General features: G+C 35.6%; 3 protein-coding genes across 7 annotated transcripts in view; 1 reads left to right on the plus strand and 2 right to left on the minus strand.

Moving 5' to 3' along the window:
• Positions 1 to 24850, minus strand: part of LOC106085189 (uncharacterized) — a 60862-nt gene continuing 36012 nt past the window's right edge. For all 4 annotated transcript variants that reach the window (XM_013249298.2, XM_013249325.2, XM_013249316.2 and 1 more), the window contains exons 3-5: positions 4761 to 5283; positions 4364 to 4690; positions 1 to 1521 (exon numbers count right to left, since the gene is read on the minus strand). In XM_013249298.2, the coding sequence (XP_013104752.1) occupies positions 1372 to 1521; positions 4364 to 4690; positions 4761 to 5283 (1000 nt within the window). In that variant the 3' untranslated portion in view covers positions 1 to 1371. The remainder of the gene's footprint in view (positions 1522 to 4363; positions 4691 to 4760; positions 5284 to 24850) is intronic.
• LOC106085210 (uncharacterized) lies at positions 10859 to 11909 on the minus strand. The gene is made up of 2 exons (XM_059367826.1): positions 11139 to 11909; positions 10859 to 11079 (listed from the first exon to the last, which is right to left on the minus strand). The coding sequence occupies exons 1-2, from the start codon at positions 11803 to 11805 to the stop codon at positions 11045 to 11047; spliced, it is 702 nt and encodes a 233-aa protein (XP_059223809.1). The 5' UTR covers positions 11806 to 11909; the 3' UTR covers positions 10859 to 11044.
• Positions 14968 to 17808, plus strand: LOC131997227 (uncharacterized). Of its 2 annotated transcripts, none has more exons than XM_059367824.1 (2): positions 14968 to 16029; positions 16130 to 17808. In XM_059367824.1, the coding sequence occupies exon 2, from the start codon at positions 16814 to 16816 to the stop codon at positions 17738 to 17740; it is 927 nt and encodes a 308-aa protein (XP_059223807.1). In that variant the 5' UTR covers positions 14968 to 16029; positions 16130 to 16813; the 3' UTR covers positions 17741 to 17808. The 2 variants fall into 2 exon arrangements, with proteins under 2 accessions (XP_059223807.1, XP_059223808.1); XM_059367825.1 differs by having other exon boundaries at positions 14968 to 15217; positions 15318 to 17808.

Genomic DNA, 24850 nt, shown 5'->3' on the forward strand with positions numbered 1-24850 from the left:
TTGTTTTTTTTTATCTTTTTGTTGTTGTTACACACTACATTAATATTTGCATATGACCATTATCACACGCAACAAGCTCAAATAGAGTTATACGAATATATGTTATGTCTTTTGTTATGTATTACTTGTTTTGATTTTTTATTTATTTCATTATTTATCATTTGTTAATAGCTTAACATATTTTATAAACTTTAATAAACAATTCGTACTTGTTCTCAACCTTCTCAACTTTCTTATGTTTTTTACACATAGTACATACAATATACAAATGGATAAAATTATAAATAAAAACAAAATGAAATGAAGTAGGTAAATGGTAAAAAATGGTTTATGACTATTATTTGTATAGGTTTTTTTTTTTAATTTCCATGGGATTGAGTGATGGGAGGGGGTAAAAACGTCTTTTTGTTATGTTAAATTCAAATAGAAAATTTAAATTTAAATGTATATATTTATAAAAAATTATACAGTTTATTTAAAAACAATTTTTAAATAAAATCAGTTATCAGTTGTTTTTTGAAATTTTATTAGGTAAACCTATTTTGTTCAGGCAATAATGGGGCTTGGCTTTTTCTTTCTTTGTTTCATTTGTATATTTAGGATACATATGCTGAATTATAATAATAACAATTATTAATTCTTAAAGAATCTCTTGTGTCTTCATTCAAAAATTTCTTTGTGTTTTTTTGGGAGTTTTTAAAACCAATAAGTTGTTTTTCCCATTTTTTTATTTATTTTGTATATGAGGGAGAATTGAACTATTTTGGTTAGAATAAAAGTAAATGCATTTAAAACTAATTAAAGATAAAAGCAACATTTTAAAGATTTGTTTATTTTCATTTAATAAAAAAAGAAAATTGTAAATAAATTGTTTGAAAAAAGCAGTATATGCAGAAAGAAATGATAAAGTCGGCAGTCCTAATAAAATAAAGCACTTCAGTGTTGGTTTAAGACTGCATTATCCTCAAACGCATGGTTTTATCTGCTGTTAACGGTATAATCTTTTTTCAGTGTTGTCTTTAACTTTCACTAGAATGCTCCCTAGGCTTGAAGCCTGCACGGTTTTAACGAACCCACACATTGGAACCTGCATTACCAGCACTAAAACGGTTTTATCTACGTTGGCCAACTGACTTTATCTTCTATAAATCTGCTTTAATGGTAATTAACAGTTAGAAGTTTTCTTTTTCATATTTTTTAGTTTCTATCATTTGTTTAGCAGACTTAGTTATATTTTGTGATAAGTATTTTTTGTTTTCTTATTGTTGCTGCTGCTTTTGTATTTCCAAAAAAAAAGAATCAAAATAAATGTTTTCTCTTTGTGTGTTTCGTTTGTTTTGTGTTGCGTTGTTGATGCTCTACTAGCTGGATTTAGGTGGTGATTTCAGATTTCTTTAGGCTACCATTTGTCGTATACTTTGTTGTTGTTGATCCATTCTGTAATGCTGATGATTTGCCATTGGTGACAGCAGCGCCATTTATCGGTACATGCTTGGACGACGATTTTTTAGGAAAGAAGACCTAAAGAAGAAAACACAAAAAGAGAACATATTAGAAAAATACGAAGTAAAAAATTAATAAAAAAGAAAAAACAAATATCATCACTGATAATAGGTGTGATCGGGTAGTTTTTCAGTAAAAACTTGCAAGAGTAAGAATGTCCCGGTAGCCGAGTTGGTAGCTTGTTCGGATTACCAGTGCGGGGGTCCGGCACGGGATAGCTGTGAGCACCACACAGGCTGGAACATTGAGGTCCGATCTGTGTGTTGTTCATTGCGGTCACGAGAAGCTTAGCTGTGAGCTATCGGGGTCTTGGGTTCGATTCCCACCAAAGGCCTTGGTCTGTCGCTACTGTGGTACCACACTGGACTTAAAATTGTCTAAGTGAGTCTATAAAGGACTGCCACTCTTACCTAACCTAAGAACTACCTTAACTGTGTTTTGTTATTTATTTGAATAAAATAGCTTATTTTCATAAAACATCTGTTCGAAGCTATAAATTGCTGCTGGGGGAAAAACCTACAGCAGAATTTAGCAAACTCCAAGCTGTCAAAATTTTCCCCGCTCTCATGGATACTCGCGCTCTTTTCTACCGGCAAATAAAGAAGTGCAAATATCTTGTCTGCTGGGAGAATAACCTCCCAGCAGATAATTTGCAAAGTCGATGCTCCCAAAATGTTCATCGCTCCCATGGATACTTGCGCTCTCCTCTACCGGCAAATTAAGAACGTGAAAATATCTGTTCTGCTGAGGGAATAACCTACAGCAGAAATTTGTAAACTCCAAGCTCCCAAAATTTTCCTCGGCCTCAAATTTAAGTAAAACATTTAAATTTTCTGCACTCTTACATATTTTTGGCACCATGCAGACGGGTCGAGTCCTTGGCTCGAAATTGGGAATGAATCCGTGGATAGTCCACTGATTCTGCAAACTGCAAACTTTGCTGACCGAGTTCAAATTTAAGCTCAATGATAAGGAACCTCCTTTTTATAGCCGAGTCCGAATGGCGTGCCGCAATGCGACACCCCTTTGGTACATGGCATAGTTCCTCACAAATGTCGCCAGCTTTAGTAGGGGACAACCACCGCTGAAAAATTTTCTGATGTTCCTGCCAGTATTCGAACCCAGGCGTTCAACGTCATTGGCGGACATGCTAACCTCTGCGCAACGATGACCTCCAGTCCACTGATTCTGCAGAAGCTTAATTAGACCAATACTAACTTTCGTCTGAGAGAGAATGAAGATGGGAACAGGTCGTACCATCACAGGATAGAAAACCTGGATGGATAGGAGAGGTTTCGAATTGTATACCTGAGTGAGGCCGAGTGTTAGATAAGGTCTTGATTTGACGGAACCCTGTTAGTACCATTTAGAAGTTCATGATACACGTAGGCACTACAGCTATAGAACAGGGTGGGCCTGGGAGTCTACATTGTGTGCCCCGGGACTAAGATCTGTTTCCAACTGCCTGATCATAATGCGGTCCTGCAGCTGGGGATCCGGGAGATAACGGAATGCGTGCGTTGGTATGATGTTAACTCGAGGACATCGAGTGCGGACATCAATACGGACAGTAAACTAGCCATCAGGGGTATTTCAACCATGACGGTAAAGTCACGGATAGATCTGGCGAGTAAAAAGAAGATTAAAGCTTTCTCTGGCTATGGCACGATCCATAACGTTTGGTTGCCGAGCGAAAGAAGGTTAAGGAGGAACGAAAAGGCAGACGAATTGGCCGTACATGCCAGAGGATTGTCGTTAGTATCCTTGGGGAACATGAAGCCTATCTAGGCGACGCAATCCATGGGTGACGAACGCGCAGCAGTGTGGAACAGTGAAACGGTGGGTAGGACAACGAAAGTTCTGTGTAGGGATACAGATTGTGAGAAAATGGGATATCAGAAGAAGGTCAACAAGGCTCTCGGTATCATAACTGGTCACATAGGGTTACGTGCGCACTTATGCGGAATTTGTGTGGCAAGTGACAGTGTGTGTAGCGCATGTGGGGAAGACGACGAGATGTTGTCAATGCCCGGCATTCGCTGCTTACAGACTCCGGCACTTAGACGGTGATACATTACCAGACTTGAATCATCTTCGGAGCATTGAATGGAAAACAATGAGAGATTTTGTGAGCAGCACGGAATTCCTGACATAAAATTTCTTAGGTGTTTATTAGCGGAATTAGAGCGCACAGCCAGTCGATTACTGGCAAATCCGATACAACCGATTACATGCATGTCCATAGTGGCATGGGGCGAATTAGAATCCACACCCTCTTTTCAAACTATCCTATTCTGAAGGTTCCTGTAAAACGAACCAAGTAACACGAATATGAAATCCGTTAAAGGATTAGGGACTAGGCATTCCAAAGCTCTCTTTACCACTCGGACGGTGTGATAAGGGATATGGGCAATATGGTACTCAAATTAAAGTAAATTTGAAGCAGGAATAAAAAAAGTGTTCCCAAAGGGGATTAAAAACGCGAATTACAAAAGAAAATTAGTTAAACAATTAATTAAAAAAAAACATTACATCAAGAAAATTTTGTCGAAATTTAATTTCTATAGAAAATTTTGTCGAAATTTAATTTCTATAGAAAATTTTGTCAAAATTTTATTTCTGTAGACAATTTTGTCAAAATTTTATTTCTATAGAAAATTTTGTCAAAATTTTATTTCAATAGAAAATTTTGTCAAAATTTTGTTTCTATAGAAAGTTTTTTTCTATAGAAAAATTTCTCAAAATTTTGTAAAAAATGTCTATAGAAAATTATTTTTATAACTTTACTTCTAAAAAAATTTACAAATTTGTCCATAGGAAATTTCATGTCAACATTTATTTTCTATGGAACATAACTCACCTTCATGGCCCCTTTGGACATCAAAAAGAACCAATATAACTGGGGCAGGAACAACACCAAAATACCAAAAATACAACCAATGGGCAAACCCACAATGGCCTGTAAAAATGTAACATTTATCTCCACACTATAGCGCCACATGACATAGGGCCACATGATGACGCGACACACAAAGAAGGAGAATAGCATAACCAGGCCATTGATGATATAGGTACGTGTCTCCTTCAGACCCAAGGTGCTTAGAATACTGCGCAATGAAACAAATGGAGTGGAGAATTCCATCATAAACATGTAACTGTAAATGCAATGGCCACCACCGCGAATGTACTGCGGGGAAAAAAAAGAGACATTTGAAATTGAAATGATCCTAAGACTGAGGGGGCATTATTCTACTTACAGTGACTACCAAAAATCCCACTGTGCCCACAAATATATGATGAATCATCATTACCGGATGTGTTATGAGATACTTAAAGAAACCCCATTTGCCATTCTCTGGTATTTGTACTGTCTCACCATCATAATCATAGATTTCATCCTCATGATGACGTATATGCTGCATATCATCATTGCCATTGGTATCGGTGCTTTCGGCCAGCGCTTTCAAACGTTTACCATTGGCTCCAAAGGTACGCGCAATATGCTTATCATAGAGGCCACCATTCGACTGGCCATTTGCTATGGGTTTGGGTGTAAACGAGGCCGAGGAGGTAATTTTCATTAGCTTAAGTTTGTCGGCAATTTTCTGTGTATGCACCTGGTACATGGACCAAATGTCATACATGAAATATGCTGTACCAAACCACCCATAGCCCTCCATAAGACAATGTGAGGCATAGACGAAGGTTTTGCTGCATGTCGATTTGCAGACAATCAAACCGACCAGGAATGAGAAGGAAGCCTGTATTGCGGAAACAATTCTGTAAAAGGAAAGAGAGATGGGTGAAAAATGTTAATACATAGTTTCAATAGAGGCTTAAAAAAAATTCAAAAATCAAGTACAATATTTTTTTATTGAATATAAATTGTTTTAAATTTTTGTTTAACTGTTCTTAAACAATTTTATACCCTCTGTGTTATGTGTCTAAGACTCCATAAAGTATATATATTTTTGATGGTCATGACATTTTAAGTCGATCTAGCCATGCCCGTCCGTCTGTCCGTTCGTCTGTGTGTCGAAAGCACGCTCACTTCAAAGGAGTAAAGCTAGGCGCTTAAAATTTAGCACAAATACTTTTTATTTGTGTAGGTCGGTTGGGATAGTAAATGAGCCAAATCGGTCCATGTTTTGATAAAGCTGCTATGTTAACCGAACTTGGGTCTTGACTTCTAAGTATGGTTCAAATCGGTCTATAACCTGATATAGTTGCCATACAAACCGACCTTGGGTCTTGACTTCTTCAGCTTTGAGAGGCCGCAATTCTTATCCGATGTGGGCGTAATTTTGCACATAGTGTTTTGTTATAGTTTTCAAAAACTGTGCCAAGTATGGTGCAAATCGGTTTATAACCTGGAATAGCTGCTATGTAAACCGATCTTGAGCCTCTAGATGGCACAATTCTTTTGTAATACTTTTCAACAACTTTGCCAAGTATGATGCAAATCGGTTTATAACCTGATATAGCTGCCATACAAACCGATCTTGGGTTTTGACTTCTTCAGCTTTTAGAGGGCGCAATTCTTATCCGATTTGGCTTTAATTTTCCACGTGATGTTTTGTATTAGTTTTCCAAAACTGTGATAAGTATGGTGCTAATCGGTTTATAATCTGGTATAGCTGCCATATAAACCGATAAAGCCGCCATACAAACCGATCTTGGGTCTTCACTTCTTCAACTTTTAGAGGGCGCAATTGTCACCCGATTTGGCTGAAATTTTGATTGCATTGTTTTGTTATGACTTTCAACAACTGTGCTAAGCATATCGCAAATAGGTAAATAACCTGATATAGCTGCCATATAAACCGATCAGGGATCTTGACTTTTTGAGCCTCTAGAGGCCGCAATTCTGATTCTACAATATTTGGCAGAAATTTCGTACAACTGCTTTTCCCATGACCTCCATAACCTTCAACATACGTGTCCAATATGGTCTGAGTCGATCTATAGCCTGATACAGCTCCCATATAAACCGATTTCCCGATTTTGCTTCTTGAGCCCCTACAAGGCCCAATTCTTATTCGAATAGACTGAAATATTACACAATGACTTCTATACTGTTCAGCATTCAATTCATTTATGGTCTGAATCGGACTATAACTTGATATAGCTCCAATAGCATAACAGTTCTTATTATTTATTTTTTATTTGCCTAAAAAGAGATACCGCGCAAAGAGCTCGACGGATGCGATCCATGGTGGAGGGTATATAAGATTCAGCCCGGCCGAACTTAGCACGCTTTTACTTGATAATAATATTTCAGTTTTTTTTTTATTTTTTTATATTTCTTAAACATTTTTAATTTTTTTTTATATTCCCCACAAATTTTTAATTTTCCAATATTTCTTAAAACTTTATAATACTTTTAATTTTATTTAAAATTTTCAAACTTGCCTGCAAACCGTTAGTGGCTCGCATTTTTTATTAGCTATAGTTAATTTTTTCTTTTATTTTTTAATTTAATTTCATTTAATATTTTTGAATTTCCTTGGAATGGAAAAATTCCATCCATGTCCCCAAAAATTGCACTTTAATTTTATAGCTCTTTCCCACTACATCCATACAACTATGCTCTCATAAAACGCATATTTTCATTTTAGCCTAAAAGTATGCTTTTACTTTTATGTGTTTATTAAGACAGCTACAAAACGTTTCGTGTTATAATTCACACCCATGACTATAAACCCACGCATAAGATTTTTCTTTTTAGCACACAACACATCTTGGCAACACATTTTGACCATAATAAAGTACAACAAAAAAAAATATATACGACATACTTTAAGGAGTAAATGATGCGTGCACTATGAAAAGAACATTTTCATTTTTTTTTGGCATGCTGCCAATTGAGGTCAATGCCAAAATTGGGATATAAACAAGAGTCTCTTTCGAAAACGCTATAAATAAAATTACGCAATTTTTGGTGCGAGTAAACAAATTTCAAGGATACAGAATGCATTACGAGATGAACTAAAATTATCCTTTAAACGCACTCGAATTGATGATGTCAGAATCAAATAAGTGGAGAATAGAACAATTGATGTTGTGACAAACAAATACTCGTACTCATAATATAGTTGGCAATAATGCCAACATAGCTATTGTACAACAAGAAAATTGAAAAGAAATGAATGAAATCGTCTTAAAAAACTCCAATTTTGTGAGTAAAAAAATATTTTTTGTTAAAATAAAATGTGACAAAATAATTTATGGAAATAACATTTTTCATAAAAATAAGTTTTGATAAAATTTTCTATAAAATTAAAGTTTTACGAAAATTTTTATAAAAATTAGTTATGATAAAACTTTCAAAAAATCTTATAAATAACAAGTAAAAGCGTGCTAAGTTCGGCCGGGCCGAATCTTATATACCCTCCACCATGGATCGCATTTGTCGAGTTCTTTTCCCGGTATCTCTTCTAAGGCAAAAAAGGATATAAGAAAAGAGTTGCTCTGCTATTAAAACGATATCAAGATATGGTCCGGTTCGGACCACAATTAAATTATATGTTGGAGACCTGTGTAAAATTTCAGCCAATTCGTATAAGAATTGCGCCCATTGGGGCTCACGAATTAAAAAAGAGAGAACGATTTATATGGGATCTGTATCGGGCTATAGACCGATTCAGACCATAATAAACACGTTTGTTGATGGTCATGAGAGGATCCGTCATACAAAATTTCAGGCATATCGGATAATAATTGCGACCTCTAGGGGTCAAGAAGTCAAGATCCCAGATCGGTTTATATGGCAGCTATATCAGGTTATAGACCGATTTAAACCATACTTGGCACAGTTGTTGGGTATCATAACAAAACACGTCGTGCAAAATTTCATTCCAATCGGATAAGAATTGCGCACTCTAGAGGCTCAAGAAGTCAAGACCCAAGATCGGTTTATATGGCAGCTATAACAAAACATGGACCGATATGGCCCATTTACAATACCAACCGACCTACACTAATAAGAAGTATTTGCTAGCTTTACTCCTTCGGAAGTTAGCGTGCTTTCGACAGACAGACGAACGGACGGACATGGCTAGATCGACATAAAATGTCACGACGATCAAGGATATATATACTTTATGGGGTCTCAGACGAATATTTCGAGTAGTTACAAACAGAATGACGAAATTAGTATACCCCCCATCTTATGGTGGAGGGTATAAAAATCAATTTGTGTTTGTTTGTTTGTCTGATTATCTGAAATTTTCACTAATTGAGTAGGTTGGTCTGGATTCAGGTCGAAGTATAGGGGGTCACCCCTGCCCCAAAAAACGCCCCTAATGGGCTTATAAGCCGGTTTGTTTGTTTCTTTCATTGAGATGATGAGAAATTAAATTTTGACAGAATTTCCCATAGAAATAAGATTTTGACAAAATTTTCTTTAAAATAAAATGTTGACAAAATCTACTATAAAAATATAAATTTGAAAAAAATTTCTATAAAATTTAAATTTTGATAATATTTTCTAAAACAAAAATTTTCAAAAAATCTTTTATATAAAAATCATTTTGTGTTTGTCGGGTTGTTTGTTTGTTTAGCTAATTACCTGAAATGTTTACAAATTGAGTAGGTTGGTCTGGAAGGAAACATAGGCTATATATTTTTTTGATATCGGAATGGGCGCGGACCCTCCCCCTTATGCCAAAAATACCACTCAAAATCAAAAGTGGCCCAATCGGGACAATATGGGTATCAATGAAAGGTATTTGTGATTAGAATACGAATATGGGTCAAATTTGGGTCTAAATACTCATGGGGCCGCCTCAACCCCAAAATTCCCCCAAACAGTACCATATAGCCATGGTAGGCTATATGGGAAGTATCCTACCATGGCTATATGGGACTTAATGAAATTAAGACAAGTAAAAAGGCATTAAGTTCGGCCGGGCCGAACTTTGGATACCCACCACCTCGGATTGCTGCATCCAAATTCGGCACGGACATTGGGTGGTCTAACAAATATAAGCCACTGTTGAATTTTGTGTTTAAAATTTCAACAAAATCATGTAAAAGATAAAGCTTTTATAAGCTTCAGACCCTTAACCGGCATATCGGCCCATATGACAGCTATATCTAAATACAGTCCGATCTGAACCATATTTGAGTCGGATGTTGAGAAGCGTAAAACTACTCACTGTTTTAAATTTCAGCGAAATCGGTTAAAAATAAGGCTTCGGATATCGGTCTGTATGGCAGCTATATCTAAATATAGTCCGATCCGAACCATATTTGGGACGGATGTCGGGAGACCTAAAACCACCCACTGTTTAAAATTTCAGCAAAATCGGGTAATAAATAGAGTTCTTATGGGCTTCAGACCCTTTATCGGCAGATCGGTCTACATGACAGCTATATCTAAATATAGTCCGATCTGAACCATATTTAGGTCAGATGTCGGTAGGCTTAATATAACCCACTGTTTCAAATTTCAACGAAATCGCATAAAAAATAATGCATTTATGAGCATTAGACCCTTTATCGGCACATCGGTCCATATGGCAGCTATATCTAAATATAGTCCGATCCGAACCATATTTCGGTTAGATGTCGGGAGGCTTAAAACTACTCACTCTTTCAAATTTCAGCGAAATCGGATGGAAAATAAAGCATTTATGGGCTTCAGTCCCTTTATCGGGGGATCGGTCTATATGGCAGCTATATCCAAATATGGTCCGATTTGGCCCGTTCAAGAACTTAACCAGCGTGCATCAAAAATACGGGTTCTTCTATTTTATGCACACAGTCCCCACCGACCTTCCTATTACATAGGCATACTGTTTGTATTTAAGCAGTTCGCTGGATGTCCTACTCTTTATCATGGAATCCACAATACGTTCCATGGTTTTGAGTAGAAAGGACGTAAGGCTTATGGGTCTTTAGGCCTTTGGTGTCGCATAACTTGCCTTGCCGGGCTTGGGTATAAACACCACCCTTGCCTCCTGCCAGGCTATCGGAGTATATGCAAGCCCTTGGCACGCTGTGAAAATATTGGCCAGATGAGGCGCCAGGTATTAGAGAGTGAAATAAGTCACAGCGGAACGGACCCGGTCGAGTTAGTATTGGGTTGCCCAAAAAGTTAAAGGGAAAGCTTCTTAAAGGGAAAAGCTAGCTTCCAGTGACTCTTACCTATGCATCCTCTTCAAGGGGCGTGTCTTTTTGCGACATTCTGTTTTTCCACGAAATTCCAAAGAACTTATTATCCAAATAAAATCGAAAATTTGATTTTTCTAGGGCAAAAGAGCAATTAACGGGTCGCACACCAGATTTCTCCAAAATAAACCAAACAAAGAATTTGGGGAAATTTTAGGGGTTTAGCTGATACTCTTTGTTGGCACTTCTCACATTATTGAAAGCAACATGTGTGTTTCCTTGCCGCAGAAAGCCAAGCTCTTTGGGTTTTTTTAATTCCATAGAAGATTTTGCCTTTGTTGATTTTACTTCTTGTTGTTGGTAGATGAAGGGATATGTGTCCTGACTGCATTGTTCAGAAGTTTGCCTGTTTTCATGTTTAATCATTCTAGCTTGGCTGCGGGCAAAATATCTTAAACCTCTCTGGGAAATGGGTCGACAATTAAAATCATTGCCTTTGGCAGGATAATTTTGATTTTTACCCACTAGAGACGATTTTTCCTGCCTTTCCAGGCATTCTTTGTTTGTTTTTCTTTTCTCATTGGCTGGAGCATTGTCACCATCGCGTATTCTATGCTTAGATGTCAGCCTTCTTGCGGTATATTCCTTAGGCAGACAATATAGAATACTTCTCTCCCTTTGACGCGCATCATGTTGCCTTAGAAGTTGCAAAAATTCTGGGGATATTTGTTTGGCATTGCTTATCTTAAATGGAACACAGGGTACTGAACGTATGGGCTTTTTCAAGTCCAAACATCCTGCCGGTGGTGATTGAAATGGAAATTTTCCATGATATTGACATTGAAAATCTTTCAGCTGCTTTGTTGACATAGAGTCAAGGGTCTGTTTTAGCTTTTTCATTTGTTGCTGTTGATTGAACCAGGCCGTGGCATGATCTTGAATGTAGCAACTCGATTTAGAGGCGGCCACATACAAATCTTTGCTTATGGCCTCACATAGTTCTTTGTTAATACATTTGCATTTTTCCTTAGGTTGATAGTGCCAATGACTTGTATATTGCCCCTCGGCCGGTCCATAGTATTCGCCTCTGGACGCTGAGAGTATGCGAGAGGTGAGCTCGCTGTAACAATTAGTTTTTTTGAATTTATCAACAAATATTTGGTTATCTAGAGAATAAGATTTGCGCATAATTTTTCTAGCAATTTTTTTTAAATTGTTGTGATGCCAATTTTGAGAGGATTTTTTTTATAAATTTTATAAATTATTAAAATTTTGAAGTAAGAGGGTTGCCCTTTATGGCCTACATTTCTTGACACAATTTCGTATAGAAATAAATTTAAAAAAAATTTTGTATAGACATAAAAATTTGGATAAACTTAGAAAAAAACGAAATGAAACATTTTTTATAAAAATAAAATGTTTCCAAATTATGTCTTTTCTGTTCCGTATAAGCTCGAAAACGGCTGAACCGGTTTTCTTGAAAAAAAAACGGGTTTCTTGTGGTGAAAAAAGGGAACAACATTTTTTGATATCGGAAAGGGGAAGGACCCTCCCGCTTACCTTAATTTTCAGAAACGCCAGATCGCGGTGAAAAAAGGGTCCTAGATTTTTTGATATCGGAAGGGGCGAGGACCCACTCGCTTACCCTAATTTTCAGAAACGCCAGAGAAATTTTGTATGTCCCTTATGGTAATCTAAAAAAATTTCAGGTAGGAGGTTACCTAGGGGGACCGCCCCACCCCAAAACCCTACAAATATATATAGACCAATCGGGACGACAATATGGGGCTCAAATAAAAGGTATTTAAACGTATCCGATATCCAATTTTGTGTTTGGGGGACCACCTTAGTATCTAAAACACCCCTAAATCGGACATATTTACCGACGATGGCAATATGGGGCTAAAATAAAAGGTATTTGAGAGTAGAACACGTATCTGATATCCAAATTTTGGACTAAGGACCCCTCCCCCAAAACACCCCCCAAAGAGGACAAATTAATCGACCATACCAATATGGAGCTCAAATGAAAGGCCATTGGGAGTTGAGCACGAATCTGATATCAACCTTTCGGAAAAGGTGTCTTTGAGGCCTCCCCACCTCCATAACACCCCCCAAATAGAGACGTATTTTAGAGTAGAACACGTTGTTTACCTATTATGGTAGCACGGGGCTCAAATGAAAGATATTTGGGAGTACAACACGAATCTGATATCAACATTCGGCAATAACTGCCTTGGGGATGTCCCAACCCCATAACAACCCCCAAATAGAACGTATTTGCTCATCAAGACAATTTGGGGCTCAAAGAGAATGGAGCACGATATTGATAGTTTTTAGGTCCCACCCCCAAGTCGGACATATTTGCATATTATTTCAATAAGGTGCCCAAATGAAAGGTATTTGTGATCAGAAAACTAGTTTGATAACTAATTTCGGGCCCAAATATTTAGGGGAACGCCCGATCCCATAAACTCCCCTTTGGTTAGGTTAGTTTTAAATGGCAGTCTGCCATCAGACTTATTTAGACGTTTTCGTTCATTGTGATAGCACAGAAACAGAAGAAGAAAGATGCCTTCTCGTTCTTACCGTTGAATCATCCAGATCGCTTTGAAAAGCTCAATAACTTGTGAAAGTTCACATCCGCTAAATCACTCGGGTTCTCCAAGAAATGAGAACTTAAAGTGTAACTCCTTCTGACTGCTAGTGCGGGACACACATACAGAAGGTGTTCTATAGTCTCTTCTTCTTCGATGTCCTCCCAGCTTCTGCATGTTTTCCCCTTAAACCAATGGCAATATGGGGTTCTAATAAATGATATTTGAAAATAGAGCATGATGCTGCCATTTTTCAGGGCTTAGCGTTTGGGGAACCACCCCACTCCCCAAAACACCAATAAATCGGACATTTTTACCCACCAAGGCACTATGGGGCTTAAATAAAAGATATTGGGAAGAAGAACACGAAATTGATGCCCACTTTCGGAACCAAGTTTCTGGGGGTCCACCCCTTCCGCAAAATACCCCTCAAACAGGTCATGGCAATCTGGGTTTGAATTAAAAGTTATTTGGGAGTTGAATATAAGTCTTATATCCGCCCCTCCAACAAAATGCAGCCAATGAGGACAAGTTTACCAATCATGGCAATATGGGTCTCATATCAAAGGTATTTGAGATAAGAAAACGAATTTGATATTCAATTTTGGGGCTAAGTGTTTAGGGATGCCTCATCCCATAAACTCATCCTAGACCAATAGCAATATGAAGTTTAAATAAATGATATTTGGGAGTAGAGCACGATGTTGATACCTTTTGAGGGATAAATGTCTGGAGGACCACCCCATCCGCAGACAAGTTTATGCATACGCCTAATCAGCGTGTTGCCTCCGGTCTTAAATGGTTCAGCGAGTAACCCAACGGCTCCTGCTGCCTAGTTGTTCTTCAGCCGGCGGGTCACTTCTACTTGGACCTCATTCTGACTGGGAGGTTAACATTCTATAACATCATCAGGGATTGGTTCTGCGGTATCCTCTTCGCTGCCACCGTCGGGCACAAGCAGTTGGATGAAATGTTCTTTCCATATTATATTCCATATAATATTGATCTGCGAACCTATATTTTCTTGATCGTTTTAAAACTCTAAGTAGATCTAGCAATGCGCGTCCATCCGTCTGCACAAATCACAATAGCAGTGAAACGAATAAAGATATCCCCTTCAAATATTGCACAGAGACTTATTGATCTAGGTCTTTGGGTATTGCCAATGGGCCATATGGGTTCAGAGATTGTTACAACTCCCATATGAAATGGTTTTTCAACTTCACTTTGTAAGCCCCTGGAAGCCGAAACTGTTATTCGATTTATCTAAAATATTGCATGTAGTGTATTTTTCTTGAGTTTTCTAACAACCATGATAAGTATGGTTCAAATCGTTCTATAACCTGATATAGCTCCTATATCGTTTTGACATCTAAAGTCACGAGTCACATTATATAACTTTCAACATCCGTGGTAAGTGTTGTCTAAAACGGTCTGTAACCTGATGTGACTGTCATACATGTAAACCGATCTTCCGATTAGACTTCTACGACCCCAAGAAGATGTGGCTGATTTGATAGACATTTCATACGTATCCATGGTGGTGGGCCCGGCCGAACTTAGCACGCTTCTACTTGCAAAAATTTAGGATTTTGGACATAAATGTGAATGAGCATAGTGTTAATGACAAAGACAAGGTGTCATGTTGGATGACACCATGATGCTATGAAGTAGCACTTGAATAGAGACAAAGATGCCCCTTTATAAAAAAAGCTATTTAAATGTTGGCAATCCTTTAAACTTAATTTTTGATTAAAAGTTTATTTTTCAATATTTATTGGCTCACATTACCTTAAACTTATCATCTATCGAAATTCTAAGATCCAAGTTTATAAGTGTCAATTTGAATAACAACAAACAAAGTCATGTGCCATAGTTGTTCAAAACCCAGTGATAGCTATTGGACCCAAAAGTGGCGATCAATACCATTTAGCTGCATCGATTGTTCCATATACAAAATTTTCACAAATTGCAATGAATATAAAAATGGGGAGTACAACAAAGTAGGCACATTAGGAGGCTTTCAACGACATTGTACTCCAGAATATTTCAAATGTTTTCTAAAGTCTCATGAACCAGAATTTCTTGATTCTTTCAAGATAGCTCGCTCAGATTCTTTGATGACTAACTCTCTAAAATTTAACGTGGATAATTGGTTGGCGGCATTGCAAAATGATTATCGCAATTCTGTGAAAGACTGGTTTTCCAAGTATACGCAATCATTAATTAGGCAGAGAACTTTTAAGGCTGAATATTTCAAGGGAACAAATTTCACACTAAACAAAAAATGGTTGAAAGACTTTGAAAATTTCTACAAGGAAACGGCAGGTTGTGAAGGTGTGGAAAACAATGCAACAATGGGTATTGGGAGAACATGATTCCATACAATGCAGAGTTTTATTCAAGCGGATGTAAAGAAGGCTGTGACAACAAAAATTGGAAAAATTGGAAAAATTTGGAAATCTAAAATGAATTTTGATATATCTTTTCTATATAAGAGTACTACAAACAAATTATTAATGCCTATAATCACAAAACTTAAAGCAGAGTTTAAGTAGGCTTATTTGACAGTCATGCTTTATAGAACTTTCAAATTAAACTGCTATAAAACTGTTTTAAGTTTTATGAATACTGGTGTAAAAATTTAATTAAGGCTCGAAAGAGTTTTAATCAAATTTAAAAATTCTTCATTTTTATGTGTCTTCTTTGTCATATCACTCAAAAGTGGCGAGCAATACCATTTAGCTGCATCGATTGTTCCATATACAAAATTTTCACAAATTGCAATGAATATAAAAATGGGGAGTACAACAAAGTAGGCACATTAGGAGGCTTTCAACGACATTGTACTCCAGAATATTTCAAATGTTTTCTAAAGTCTCATGAACCATAATTTCTTGATTCTTTCAAAGCAGCTGGCTCAGATTCTTTGATGACTAACTCTCTAAAATTTAATGTGGATAATTGGTTGGCGGCATTGCAAAATGATTATCGCAATTCTGTGAAAGACTGGTTTTCCAAGTATACGCAATCATTAATTAGGCAGAGAACTTTTAAGGCTGAATATTTCAAGGGAACAAATTTCACACTAAACAAAAAATGGTATGGTATGGAAATATATGGTATGGAAAATTTCTACAAAGAAACGGCAGGTTGTGAAGGTGTGGAAAATCAATGCAACAAAGGGCAAAGGGTATTGAGAGAACATGATTCCTTCCAATGCAGTTTTATTCAAGCGGATGTAAAGAAGGCTGTGAATTGATGAAAATAAATTTTGATATATATGTTCTATATAAGAGTACTACAAACAAATTATTAATGCCCATAATCACAAAACTTAAAGCAGCGTTTAAGTAGACTTATTTGACAGTCATGCTTTATAGAACTTTCAAATTAAACTGCTATAAAACTGTTTTAAGTTTTATGAATACCGGTGCACACATTTAATTAAGGCTCGAAAGAGTTTTAATCAAAGTTAAAAATTCTTCATTATTATGTGTCTTCTTTGTCATAACATTCAAAATTATTATTTTTCATTATTTCTTTCAACTTTTTCGAAAATTTTCCTAAAAATTTAACATTTCTTTCAAAATAAAAACATGTTTCAAAATACCATCAAACAAGTTATCGACAAGACTGCACAAATTACCGCTGAAGTGCCTTTAAGTTCCATGGCAAATTGCCAGTTCAAAAATGATAATACCAAGAAAAATAAACATTTCAAAAACCATAAAAACAAGGCGGATAACTATTGGTCTGAGTTTCTAAAGGCCCAAGAAAAATCCACTGCCAATTATGTGTATAAAATAGAAATTAATGGGCCCAAGAAAGATCCAACTTTGGCAAAGGAGGAAACCAATCCCAAGCATTTGATATATCAGTATATGAGATACCCCCCTCACATGAAAAATTGGAGCAAAGATGATAGCTTTCACTTATTATGCTTTGTATTAAAATCGGAAAAATTGGGATATTTAATAGAAAAGAAACTATTTCAACATCCCGGATATTCCGATTATGTAATTCTTACCCATATAAAGACTACTATTCAAAATGTTTTATCTGGAGGAACAAATCAAAGTTTTGAAAATTTTATTCCTCTCATTAACCATGCCATGTATCGAGGAAAGGACATTTACAATAGTCGACATTATTTCGAGCCTAAAAGACTGTTCATGAAACCACCACAGGACGAATTAGATCCTTATGAATTGGCCTACTTCAGAAATATAATGGAAAACCATGAAAAAAAGCAATTAAGTGTTCAACAATTTTTGTACATGCTAAAATTTGTGGAAATACTTAAGGCAATGCCAGAAGAGCAAAGAAAACAATTTTTAAAACGATTTCATGAAGAAAATGCTTTGCCTTCTGCTTGTTTCCTCCAACTGGAGCACTATCTCCGAAGAAAGGCCATAAAGTGTAATGGCCAGAAAATCAAAATTAAAGGAAACCATTTTGAAGTGCTGATAGATTTACTTCCTTGCTTTTGTAAACACATTGATGGCAATGAAAAAACAAAATAGCAGAGATTGGTGATAATAATAGATTAAAAAAAAGATAATAAACGGAAAAATTAATTAATTCATAAAAATTTATTTAGTTTTAATATCTATTCTTTAGCTAAATTGTGTTTTTAGTAGCCATTCCTTAGGGGAAAGGTATTTTAGTACCATTTCCTTAGAGGAAGTGTAGCTTTAGTACCCTTTCCTTAGAGGAAGGGCAGTTTTAGTACCCTTTCCTTAGGGAAGGGTAGCTTTGGCAGGCTTTCTTTAGGGGAAGGCTAAATTTAGTACCATTTCCTTTGAGGAAGGGTAATTTTAGTACCCTTTCCAAAAGGAAGGGTAATTTTTGTATCCTTTCCTAAGAGGAAAGGTAATTTTAGTACCCTTTCCTTAGAGAAGGGTAGCTTTAGCACACTTTCTTTGGGGGAAGAGTAAATTTAGTACCATTTTCTTAGGGGAAGGGTAATTTAAGCACTCTTTCCAAAAGGGAAGGGTAATTTAGAACCCTTTTCTTAGAACCCTTACTCTCTCCTAAAGGGAAGTGTAATTTAAGTTCCCTGTCCTAAAGGGAAGGTTATTTTAGTACACTCTCCTAAAGGGGACGGGAACTTTATTATCATTTCTTTAGAGGAAGGGTAATTTTAATACCCTTTCCTTGGGGGAGGGGAATAATTTTAGTAACCTTTCCTTATGGAAAAGGTAATTTTAGTGCCCTCTCATTATTGTAATTTTATCACCCTTTCCTTAGAGAAAGGGTAATTTTAATACCCTTTCCTTGGGGGAAGGGTAGCTTTAGTACTCTTTCCTTAAGTGAAGCATGGCTTTATTACTCTTTCCTTAAGAAAAGGGTACCTTTGGAACTATTCCCTTAAGTTTTATTAACATTTCCATTCCCTTCTAGAAAGGGTAGCTATATTACCCCTTACTTAGGGAAAGGGTTGCATTATATGTGAGTGAAGATAAATTCCGAATTTAACTAGTGGAGACACAAACCACTGACTTAACAGTCCTCTGTTACTGCCATTAGCAGAGCACTGTTAAGGAACTTTGTAGGCAATTAATTAATAAAAAAAAGGATTTGTTCATAAAAAGGAAATTTCAAAACACAAAAAAGCAAAAAAAGATCTAGAAAATAATAAGGTGATCCAACATTAAAATTTAGTTCCCTCAATAACCGCAAGACGTACTAACAAGATAAAGAAGATTGTAAAATTGATTGATCCACTGTGCACAAATGGAAAATAGTAAGGCGATGAGACCGGTCTCAAATGAGAGCTAGGGAAGCCTAGTTTCTTATACATATGTACATATTTTCCAAATAATCGTCTAACTATCGAATTTTTCAAAAAAACTTGAAAAAATCGCTACAAGACCTCAAAAATCTATTTTGCGTGAACCACTGTGCAAAAATGGAAAAAGTTGATACTTTGAAACCGGTGTCAAACGACAGCTTATGAAGTCTAGTTTCTAATCCAAAAGGGCCTATATTCCAAATCATCGTCTAACTATCGAATTTTTGAGAAAAACTTGAAAAAAATCGCTACAAGACCTCAAAAATCTATTTTGTGTGAACCACTGTGCAAAAATGGAAAAAGTTGATACTTTGAAACCGGTGTCAAACGACAGCTTATGAAGTCTAGTTTCTAATCCAAAAGGGCCTATATTCCAAATAATCGTCTAACTATCGAATTTTTCAAAAAAACTTGAAAAAATTCGCTACAAGACTTGAAAAATCTATTTTGCGTCAACCACTGTGCAAAAATGAAAAAAGTTGATACTTTGAAACCGGTGTCAAACGACAGCTTATGAAGTCTAGTTTCTAATCCAAAAGGGCCTATATCCCAAATAATCGTCTAACTATCGAATTTTTCAAAAAAAACTTGAAAAAATCGCTACAAGAACTCAAAAATCTATTTTGTGTGAACCACTGTGCAAAAATGGAAAAAGTTGATACTTTGAAACCGTTCTCAAACGACAGCTTATGAAGTCTAGTTTCTAATCCAAAAGGGCCTATATCCCAAATAATCGTCTAACTATCGAATTTTTGAGAAAAACTTGAAAAAAATCGCTACAAGACCTCAAAAATCTATTTTGTGTGAACCACTGTGCAAAAATGGAAAAAGTTGATACTTTGAAACCGGTGTCAAACGACAGCTTATGAAGTCTAGTTTCTAATCCAAAAGGGCCTATATTCCAAATAATCGTCTAACTATCGAATTTTTCAAAAAAACTTGAAAAAATTCTCTACAAGACTTGAAAAATCTATTTTGCGTTAACCACTGTGCAAAAATGGAAAAAGTTGATACTTTGAAACCGGTGTCAAACGACAGCTTATGAAGTCTAGTTTCTAATCCAAAAGGGCCTATATTCCAAATAATCGTCTAACTATCGAATTTTTCAAAAAAAAACTTGAAAAAATTCGCTACAAGACTTGAAAAATCTATTTTGCGTGAACCACTGTGCAAAAATGGAAAAAGTTGATACTTTGAAACCGGTGTCAAACGACAGCTTATGAAGTCTAGTTTCTAATCCAAAAGGGCCTATATTCCAAATCATCGTCTAACTATCGAATTTTTGAGAAAAACTTGAAAAAAATCGCTACAAGACCTCAAAAATCTATTTTGTGTGAACCACTGTGCAAAAATGGAAAAAGTTGATACTTTGAAACCGGTGTCAAACGACAGCTTATGAAGTCTAGTTTATAATCCAAAAGGGCCTATATTCCAAATAATCGTCTAACTATCGAATTTTTGAGAAAAACTTGAAAAAAATCGCTACAAGACCTCAAAAATCTATTTTGTGTGAACCACTGTGCAAAAATGGAAAAAGTTGATACTTTGAAACCGTTCTCAAACGACAGCTTATGAAGTCTAGTTTCTAATCCAAAAGGGCCTATATTCCAAATAATCGTCTAACTATCGAATTTTTCAAAAAAACTTGAAAAAATTCGCTACAAGACTTGAAAAATCTATTTTGCGTCAACCACTGTGCAAAAATGAAAAAAGTTGATACTTTGAAACCGGTGTCAAACGACAGCTTATGAAGTCTAGTTTCTAATCCAAAAGGGCCTATATTCCAAATCATCGTCTAACTATCGAATTTTTCAAAAAAACTTGAAAAAAATCGCTACAAGACCTCAAAAATCTATTTTGTGTGAACCACTGTGCAAAAATGGAAAAAGTTGATACTTTGAAACCGGTGTCAAACGACAGCTTATGAAGTCTAGTTTCTAATCCAAAAGGGCCTATATTCCAAATCATCGTCTAACTATCGAATTTTTGAGAAAAACTTGAAAAAATTCGCTACAAGACTTGAAAAATCTATTTTGCGTCAACCACTGTGCAAAAATGGAAAAAGTTGATACTTTGAAACCGGTGTCAAACGACAGCTTATGAAGTCTAGTTTCTAATCCAAAAGGGCCTATATTCCAAATAATCGTCTAACTATCGAACTTTTCAAAAAAAAAGTTGAAAAAATTCGCCACAAGACTTTTCACAAGAAGATTTTTAATTTTTTTGCAAATTACAACTGTTCGCTTTGTTGATCGAACACAGATTAGAAATTGAAAAGGGTATCGAAACCAAAATGTAATTTTAAAGATAGGAAAAATACCATTCAATGCCAGGTAGAATCCAATAAGATCAAAATATTTGCAAAATTTGAGTCAAGTCGCGTACACAGGTAAAAACTTTACTAACATACCACCTCATTAAAAAATGCAGGCAGGGAAATTTCACGATAAAAAGTATTAAACCTGCTGATGTAAAAACTCAATACACGTGTTTGGAATCCTTCACCACACATGATCAAGATATTTGCAAATGGGTCAAATTGCTTACGCAGGTACTCAGCTTAACTTTCATACCTTTTCATTCAAAAAATGTAAAAGGATTCAAAATCTTTCATTGCTTTTGAAAACCCAGGCTAGGAAATTTTATGTTAAAAAGGTAAAAAACCAATTAAATATTTACGATGTAAAACTTCAAAGCATTGAAAAAACCTACATGAATAATAGTTCGCATAAATATATTAAGGTAAATTGAGGTATTCCAAAAAGTTGTAAATTGTCTTTTCTGAAATAACAAAAAAACATACAGTTCAGAAACTCAAAAGCAGGTTAGGTTGAAAAGATGGTGCGTATATTAATCCACAAATGTATAATAATTAATTCAATTAAAGTTTTTGTTTTTTTTTTTTTTTTGAAAAATTCGATAGTTAGACGATTATTTGGAATATAGGCCCTTTTGGATTAGAAACTAGACTTCATAAGCTGTCGTTTGACACCGGTTTCAAAGTATCAACTTTTTCCATTTTTGCACAGTGGTTAACGCAAAATAGATTTTTCAAGTCTTGTAGAGAATTTTTTCAAGTTTTTTTGAAAAATTCGATAGTTAGACGATTATTTGGAATATAGGCCCTTTTGGATTAGAAACTAGACTTCATAAGCTGTCGTTTGACACCGGTTTCAAAGTATCAACTTTTTCCATTTTTGCACAGTGGTTCACACAAAATAGATTTTTGAGGTCTTGTAGCGATTTTTTTCAAGTTTTTCTCAAAAATTCGATAGTTAGACGATTATTTGGAATATAAGCCCTTTTGGATTAGAAACTAGACTTCATAAGCTGTCGTTTGACACCGGTTTCAAAGTATCAACTTTTTCCATTTTTGCACAGTGGTTCACACAAAATAGATTTTTGAGGTCTTGTAGCGATTTTTTTCAAGTTTTTCTCAAAAATTCGATAGTTAGACGATTATTTGGAATATAGGCCCTTTTGGATTATAAACTAGACTTCATAAGCTGTCGTTTGACACCGGTTTCAAAGTATCAACTTTTTCCATTTTTGCACAGTGGTTCACACAAAATAGATTTTTGAGGTCTTGTAGCGATTTTTTTCAAGTTTTTCTCAAAAATTCGATAGTTAGACGATGATTTGGAATATAGGCCCTTTTGGATTAGAAACTAGACTTCATAAGCTGTCGTTTGACACCGGTTTCAAAGTATCAACTTTTTCCATTTTTGCACAGTGGTTGACGCAAAATAGATTTTTCAAGTCTTGTAGCGAATTTTTTCAAGTTTTTTTTTGAAAAATTCGATAGTTAGACGATTATTTGGAATATAGGCCCTTTTGGATTAGAAACTAGACTTCATAAGCTGTCGTTTGAGAACGGTTTCAAAGTATCAACTTTTTCCATTTTTGCACAGTGGTTCACACAAAATAGATTTTTGAGGTCTTGTAGCGATTTTTTTCAAGTTTTTCTCAAAAATTCGATAGTTAGACGATTATTTGGAATATAGGCCCTTTTGGATTATAAACTAGACTTCATAAGCTGTCGTTTGACACCGGTTTCAAAGTATCAACTTTTTCCATTTTTGCACAGTGGTTCACACAAAATAGATTTTTGAGGTCTTGTAGCGATTTTTTTCAAGTTTTTTTGAAAAATTCGATAGTTAGACGATGATTTGGAATATAGGCCCTTTTGGATTAGAAACTAGACTTCATAAGCTGTCGTTTGACACCGGTTTCAAAGTATCAACTTTTTCCATTTTTGCACAGTGGTTAACGCAAAATAGATTTTTCAAGTCTTGTAGAGAATTTTTTCAAGTTTTTTTGAAAAATTCGATAGTTAGACGATTATTTGGAATATAGGCCCTTTTGGATTAGAAACTAGACTTCATAAGCTGTCGTTTGACACCGGTTTCAAAGTATCAACTTTTTCCATTTTTGCACAGTGGTTCACGCAAAATAGATTTTTGAGGTCTTGTAGCGATTTTTTTCAAGTTTTTCTCAAAAATTCGATAGTTAGACGATTATTTGGAATATAAGCCCTTTTGGATTAGAAACTAGACTTCATAAGCTATCGTTTGTGACCGGTTTCAAAGTATCAACTTTTTCCATTTTTGCACAGTGGTTCACGCAAAATAGATTTTTCAAGTCTTGTAGCGAATTTTTTCAAGTTTTTCTCAAAAATTCGATAGTTAGACGATGATTTGGAATATAGGCCCTTTTGGATTAGAAACTAGACTTCATAAGCTGTCGTTTGACACCGGTTTCAAAGTATCAACTTTTTCCATTTTTGCACAGTGGTTCACACAAAATAGATTTTTGAGGTCTTGTAGCGATTTTTTTCAAGTTTTTCTCAAAAATTCGATAGTTAGACGATTATTTGGAATATAGGCCCTTTTGGATTAGAAACTAGACTTCATAAGCTGTCGTTTGACACCGGTTTCAAAGTATCAACTTTTTCCATTTTTGCACAGTGGTTGACGCAAAATAGATTTTTCAAGTCTTGTAGCGAATTTTTTCAAGTTTTTTTTTTGAAAAATTCGATAGTTAGACGATTATTTGGAATATAGGCCCTTTTGGATTAGAAACTAGACTTCATAAGCTGTCGTTTGACACCGGTTTCAAAGTATCAACTTTTTCCATTTTTGCACAGTGGTTCACGCAAAATAGATTTTTGAGGTCTTGTAGCGATTTTTTTCAAGTTTTTCTCAAAAATTCGATAGTTAGACGATTATTTGGAATATAAGCCCTTTTGGATTAGAAACTAGACTTCATAAGCTGTCGTTTGAGAACGGTTTCAAAGTATCAACTTTTTCCATTTTTGCACAGTGGTTCACACAAAATAGATTTTTGAGGTCTTGTAGCGATTTTTTTCAAGTTTTTCTCAAAAATTCGATAGTTAGACGATGATTTGGAATATAGGCCCTTTTGGATTAGAAACTAGACTTCATAAGCTGTCGTTTGACACCGGTTTCAAAGTATCAACTTTTTCCATTTTTGCACAGTGGTTGACGCAAAATAGATTTTTCAAGTCTTGTAGCGAATTTTTTCAAGTTTTTTTTTTGAAAAATTCGATAGTTAGACGATTATTTGGAATATAGGCCCTTTTGGATTAGAAACTAGACTTCATAAGCTGTCGTTTGACACCGGTTTCAAAGTATCAACTTTTTCCATTTTTGCACAGTGGTTCACGCAAAATAGATTTTTGAGGTCTTGTAGCGATTTTTTTCAAGTTTTTCTCAAAAATTCGATAGTTAGACGATTATTTGGAATATAAGCCCTTTTGGATTAGAAACTAGACTTCATAAGCTATCGTTTGTGACCGGTTTCAAAGTATCAACTTTTT

This window comes from Stomoxys calcitrans, chromosome 4 (assembly GCF_963082655.1).
Source record: "Stomoxys calcitrans chromosome 4, idStoCalc2.1, whole genome shotgun sequence".
Taxonomy (NCBI): domain Eukaryota; kingdom Metazoa; phylum Arthropoda; class Insecta; order Diptera; family Muscidae; genus Stomoxys; species Stomoxys calcitrans.